Raw genomic sequence first — 6,712 nt, 5'->3', positions numbered from 1 at the left:
GCTGCTGCTGCTAGGCCTTGTGCTGCTACTGTTGCTGCTGCTGCAGCTGCTTCTAGCCCTCGTGCTGCTGCTGCTGCTGCTTGTGATGATCCTTTGCTGCTGCCTTCGCTTTGCGCATGCAGGGTGCGGCTTCTTCTTTCCGCTGTCTGCTGCTGCAGTTCAGAGACTGTTGAAAGAGGGGACAGAGAAAAGCAGCAGCAAGCCCACCCCTTTGCTGCAGCAACTGCAGCAGCAGCAGCAGCAGCAGCAAACAAGCCGGTCCCTCCTGCTGCAGCTGCTGCAGATGCTGCCACTGTTGCTGCTACAAGCCCTGCACCGCGTGAAGCAAGAGTCCGCCCGAGCAGCAGCAGAAGAGACAGCAGCAGCAGCAGCAGCAATTACAGCAGCAGCATCAGCAGCGTCTCTCGTTTGCAGTCGGTATGCGGGAAGCAACTGGCAGCAGCAGGAGAAGCAGCAGCAACAGCAGCAGCAGCAGCAACAGCAGCAACAGCAGGAGCAACAGCAGGAGCAACAATAGGAGCAACAACAACAACAACAACAACAACAACAACAACAACAATAGCAGCAGCAGCAGCAGCAGCAGCAGCAGCAGGGGTGAGCGGTGATGGTTTATTTGCAGCAAAGGGGGGAGAAGATAAAAATAATACTGAAGTAAACAAACGTAGAGACAGATTATTAAAAGGAGACAGAAAAAAGATTAGGGTTTTTATTTATACTCCTCAAGATACAGCAGAACAGCTTCTTTTCTATGGGCATCCCCTCTCTAAACCCTAAACCCTAAACCCTAAACCCTAAACCCTTGGGGGTGTTTCTCAAAGCTAAGCGGAGACAGTAGAGTTGTTGCTTGCTGCTGACGATGACTTCTGAAACAGCTAAGTGAGGGGTTAGGGTTTAGGGTTTAGGGTTTAGAGGATAAGCTTCCTTCTGAGGCTGGAGACCTTTATTAAGATGCCGCGTTTATTGACTAGTGCTAGGGTTTAGGGTTTAGGGTTTAGGGTTTAGGGCGTCGCTGCATTTGTAAGGCGGAGAGCAAAGAACGAAGCAGAGACGAAGAAAGAGGGGACAGCAAAAGAAGAGAAAGGAGACAGAAAAAAGAAGAAAGGAGACAGTACAGCAAGAAACAGATATATATATATATAAATATATATATATATATATATATGTATTTATATATATATTTATTTATCTATTTATTTATTTATTTATATCTATTAGGAGACGCTTAAAGGAGCTGGATAGACACCGTAAACCCTCAGAATATATTATTAAAACAAAGGAGAGGGTAAAAGGAGCAAAAGTATTATATTATATTAATAGAGAGACAAAAGGAGACAGACAGAGACGGGGACAGCCGAGCGATAGAAACAGATGAGATTATCGGTGCAGCAACTCCTAATAAGGTGTTTAAAAGACATAAAGAACAATAAAAATAAATATATTTATTTTAATCCTCCTTTTCTATTTGTTTAGGCCTTGCTATGCAGATTTGCTGCTGCTGCAGCAACCGACAGTAAGGCCCCAGTGGAGTGTATAGGCACCTCCTTTTGCTGTACAGTTTTGTAGGTTGTAGGGGGACTTTTTTTGTTGTTTTCATTGAAAACAATATTAAAATAAAATCAAGAATATAAATAAATATATTTATTCGCAGAAATGGTTTATTATTTACCAGTTGCTGCAGCAGGAGACACAAAAAGAAACTGCTGCAGGCCTTGCTGCTGTTGCTGTTGCTGCTGCTGCTGCTGCTGCTGCCTTCTGTTTGATTTTTTTTATTTGTTTGGGTAAGGAAATGTTTTGTATTTCTTTTTTTTAATTTGTTTATAATTGCTAAGAAGCCTTTTATTAATTTAAAGAAAGAATTCAAACAAACAAACAAACAAATAAATAAATGTCTGCTGCTGTTGCTGCTGCCGGTTGAGCGGACAGCAGCAGCAACAGCAGCAGCAGCAGCAGCAGCAGCAGCAGGAGCAGGAGCAGCAGGAGCAGCAGGAGATGAGGCCTCTTAATGGATATTTGTTTTTGTTTTTCACTGTTTTTTTTCTTTTAAGGTCTTTATTCTTTTAATTGTTTGCTTCTTTCTCTCTTAATCTCTGCTGTACATACACCGCAGCTACACGCCTCCATAGGGGGCCCAAGCATTTACCGATCAGCCCCTTACTACGTCTCTTCTCTAAAGTTTTCTTTGTTTTTCTTCAGTCAAGTGAGTCATTTTAATCTTTAATTTTAATTCTTTTTCCTTTTTTCACGCTCTTTAGCATCCTGCTGCTGCTTCTGCTGCTGCTGCTGCTGCTGCTGCTGCAGCAGCAGCAGCAGCAGGAGACCAGCGGCGGCCCGACCGGTCAGCACGGTGGCGCTGCTGCTGCTAAGGGCTCTTTTCTTCATTAATTTAATTTAAATGCAAATAATAATGTAAAATAGTATATGTTTGCTGCTGTTATTTCTATTGACCGCTTGAATCAAGCTAGCAGCAGCCCCCTTGTGCTGCAGTTGCTGCTGCAGCAGCTGCTGCTGCCGACTGTGCACTTCGTTGACCTCTATATGTTCATTTGTCTCTCCATTTGAATCCTGATTTGCTACTTGCTGCTGCTGCTGCTTCTTTGCTGTTGTTGTTGCTGCTGCTGTTGCTCCTGCTGCTGCTGTTGCTCCTGCAGCTGCTGCAGCATCTGCTGCTGAGGCCTGTCTTTCGTTTCCTTTGGGGTGTATGTACACCGCGCAGCTGATACAGCACCATGCAGACGGAGACTGTCTCCTTGGAGGCCCCCGAGAAGGCCTGGGCCCTGGCACTGCAGCAGCAGCTGCAGCAGCCGCTGCAGCAACAGCTGCAGCAGCAGCTGGAGCAGCAGCTGCGGCAGCAGCTGCCCCCACAAGATGCTGGCAGCAGCTCTCCTTCTGCTGCGCCTCCTACCTGGGATCTATGGAAGTTAGCTGCCCCTGTGTAAGTACACTTCAACCTGCTGCTGTTGCTGCTGCAGCAAAATGCACAAAACAGCAGCAGCAGCAGCAGCAGGTGGACTAGCAGCAGCAGCAGCACGGCCCACAAGCCCCACATCAGTTGTAGTATTTGCTTGTAGAGAGAAGAAGAGACAGCGGCTGCAGTGTATATTTTGTTCTCGAGTTGATTTGCTGCTGCTCAGGCCTGCGCTGCATGAGGGGACAGAAGAAGAGAGAGGAGAAGCTTCAGCTGCAGCAGCAGCAGCAGCAGCAGCAGCAGCAGCAGATTCCCTGCGTGAGGAGGGAGTTGGGTCTTCTTCGGATCCAGTGGAAGGTGTGGGGTCGGGATCGTCTGCCCCGGGATCGGGATCGGGATCGGGATCGGATCCCGTGTCTGTTTCTCTGTCATCAAGAGAGGCCTCAGCTATGACTGATAGCATCTCTACTCGCTGCCCCACAGATGATATTTCTACAGACCCTCTTAGCTTTGCTCTTTTAGGGGGAGGTGCAGCAGCAGCAGCTGCTGCTGCTGCTGCTGCAGACAGACGCAAGGAGACCGCCTCCCGCTGCCAGCCCCCAGCAGCAGCAGCTGCAGCAGCAGCAGGAGCAGCTGCAGCAGCAGCAGCAGCAGGGACTGGGGGGGAGAGGGTCTCTACTGGGCTCAAAGTTAGCTGCGGAGACAGCGAAGCAGCAGAAGAAGACAGCAGCAAGACCCCTTCGTTGAAGTCGCTGCAGCAGCTTACGAACGGCTTAGAAGTGCTGCTGCGGGGGGTGCAGCAGGTGCAGCAGCAAATTCAAGAAGCACAAAGAAATATTGTTTGGGTATTAGGAGGTGCTGCAGATGTCTTCCTTCACAAAACAAGACAGACAGATGTAGCAGCAGCACCCTTGGCTTTGTCTGCCCCTGCTGCTGCTCCTAGTGCTGCTGCTGCTGCAGCAGCAGCAGGGACTCAGCAGCAACTCGCTGATGCTTCTTTGCTGCTGCAGCAAGGAGACAGCCCTGCTGCTTGTCTTACAGGAGCAGAAGACGACTTAAGTGCGTCTCCTTCTCTTCTGTCTTTCTTAGAGCTGCTCTCCCAGCCAGCAGCAGGAACAACTGCAGCAGCAGCAGGAGCAACTGCAGCAGCAGGATTAACAGCAGCAGCAGGAGTAACAGCAGCAGCACAAACTGCAAAAGCACTCAGGCAGCTGTCTTCCTGGGGGGTTGATGAAGCCGCATGCAGCTCTCACGGAGACAGCCCTGCTCTAGCAGCAGCAGCAACAGCAGCAGCAGCAGCAACAACAAGCACAGCAGGTACTACGACAGATTGGCGTTCTTCATTGCCGCTGCTGACCCACGCCCAGCAGCAGCAGCAGCAACAGCAGCAGCAGCAGCAGCAGCTGGCATTAGGTTGCGAGAGCGACTGTTATTCTTTGCTGCCAGCAGCTGCTGATGAATCTCCTTGTTTGCCCCGTAAGCGATCTAAGCTGTCGAGCAGCAGCAACAACAGCAGCAGCAGCAGCAACAACAGCAACAGCAACAACAACAACAACAACAGCAGCAGCAGCAGCAGCAGCAACAGCAGCAGCTGCGGCTGCTTCTCAAATGCTAGCTGCAACCCCGCACCTATGCCGGGCGTCCGATTCGCTAAAGACAGAAACAGCTGGGTAGCGTTCTGGTGCGAGAACGGGAGACAAAATTATAAGTCTTTCAGCAATAAAAAATTCGGGGCCGAAGCAGCAAGACTGATGGCTATAGCTGCTAGACAATCCTTCGATGAGAGGTGCAGCAGCAGCGGCAGCAGCAAAAACAGCAACAGCGCTGCTACCGCAGCAGCAGCAGCAGCTGCTGCTGCTGCAGCAGCTGCTGCTGCTGCTGCAGGGGCTGGTGGCAGCAACAACAGCAGCTCAAATACCCCACATTCATCTGCTAATAACCTTAACTCTCGTGCAGATGCTCTCGCAGCAGCAGCAGCAGCAGCAGCTGCAGCAGGATCGTCTCAAGATGGTGTATCATCTTTATCTCGAACGTTTCTGAATGCGAAGCTGCATCAGCAGCATCATCATCATCAGCAGCAGCAGCAGCACGGTATAGGCAGAGGTATGGGTTGTTTAGAAGGAGGAGGAGGAGGAGAAGAGAGCGGAGCAGGGCAGGAAGCATCGCTGTCTCGATTAGAGATGCAGCAGCTTGCTGCAGCACTTCGTAATCCTAAGGGGGTCTGCTATGCACCCAGCAACAACACCTGGATGGCCTATGGGAGCTTAGGCTCAGGAGCAAGGATGTGTAGATCTTTTCCTGTCTCTAAGTTCGGCTTCTATGGGGCAAGGAGACTAGCAATTAAAGCTGTTAGTCAATATCAGCAAAAGCAGCAGCAGCAGCAGCAGCAGCAGCAGCAACAGCAGCAGCAGCAGCAGCAAGGGGCTGCTGTGGGAGGAAGTGCAGGGCTAGGAGCTGCTGAAACCATCCATGCAACTGCTACAGTTAGAGGAGCTCTTGTTCCTGTACGTCAAGTATTAAGCAGCAGCAGCAGCAGCAGCAACAGCAGCAGCAGCTGCTGCTGCAGCAGCACTGGATTCGCAGCAAATGGAGGGGCTTCTCTTAAACGCAGAAGAGCAGCAGCAAAAGAACTCCGGCTGGGGCTGCATGCAGACAGCAGCAGCTCTCGCCCAAAAGCTGAAGCAACAGAAACTAGCAGCAAGGAAATGCTCGCTGCTGCTCCTGCTGCTGCTGCTCCCCCTCCTGCTGCTCCTGCTGCTGCTGCTGCGCCTGCTGCTCCTGCTGCTGCTCCTGCTGCAGCAGCAGCAAAGGAAGAGGAAGATTCGTTCAGCAGCAGCAAACCCGGCAGCAGCAAAGAGACAGACAGCCTTCTAGAGTCTCCGAACAAAGACAGCAGCAGCAACAGCAGCAACAGCAGCAACAGCAGCACCAGCACCGGCAGCACCAGCACTAGCAGCAGCAGCAGCAACAACAACAGCAGCAGCAACAGCAACAGCAAGGAGCAGGACTTGCTGCTGTCTATGGTATCTCCTGCTGCTCTACCTAAGCTTAGCAACGAAGACGCAGCGACCCCACAAGAGCTGAGCTGTACAGACAGCGCAGCCGTTAAAGAGAGTATTGAAGAAACTGTGTAGCAGCTTAACTGTCTCCTTTTAAAATCTTTTAATGTCTCCTTTTATTCTATTTCTAGCATAATATATATATATATATACATATATATATACATATATATATGTATATATATGTATGTATATATGTATGTCTTTAGATGTAGACATATGTATATATATAAATATATTATATATACATATCTTTATATAAATAATATTAATTGTATAATATATCTATCTATATATGTGTATATAGATGTAGACCAATATATATTTGTAGATATATATATGCATATATATATATATAAAATAAAAATATATATGCATATATATATGTATACATATAATATGTAGATGCATATATAAATGTATATATGTATATATATACATATATACATTTATATATATATAAATATATATATATTTATATATATATTTATATATATATATATTATATGTGGGTGATTAGCATTTAATAGAACATCTCTTTTGATTGCGTTTTGTCTTTCCTTAGAAATATATTTGTTTGTTGTTTAAAAAAAGATAACAACAAGCCCCAAGGCTTGCATGCAGTCGGGGCTGCTGTCTTCTTTTCTGGTGTATGTACAGGTGTTAATAATAATAATAATAACTCTATATTGTTTTTCTTTTGTTTTGTCTATGTGGGATTCAGCCACAGCAGCTTTTAATAAACTCT

At 47.7% G+C, this 6,712-nt stretch overlaps 1 protein-coding gene across 1 annotated transcript; it reads left to right on the top strand.

Annotated features, from left to right (window-relative positions):
• Nucleotides 1-2,726: 2,726 nt before the first annotated feature.
• On the top strand, nt 2,727-6,039 carry EAH_00059490 (hypothetical protein, conserved; the record flags this gene model as incomplete). The annotated part of the gene is made up of 2 exons (XM_013393563.1): nt 2,727-2,932; nt 3,132-6,039. 2 exons carry the CDS (start codon nt 2,727-2,729, stop codon nt 6,037-6,039), a joined length of 3,114 nt encoding a protein of 1,037 aa, XP_013249017.1.
• Nucleotides 6,040-6,712: the final 673 nt, after the last annotated feature.

This window comes from Eimeria acervulina, genomic scaffold (genome assembly GCF_000499425.1).
Source record: "Eimeria acervulina Houghton genomic scaffold, Eah_scaff1409, whole genome shotgun sequence".
Lineage (NCBI taxonomy): Eukaryota > Apicomplexa > Conoidasida > Eucoccidiorida > Eimeriidae > Eimeria > Eimeria acervulina.
Note: the sequence above shows the minus strand (reverse complement) of the source record. Positions and strands in the feature narration are given on the sequence as shown.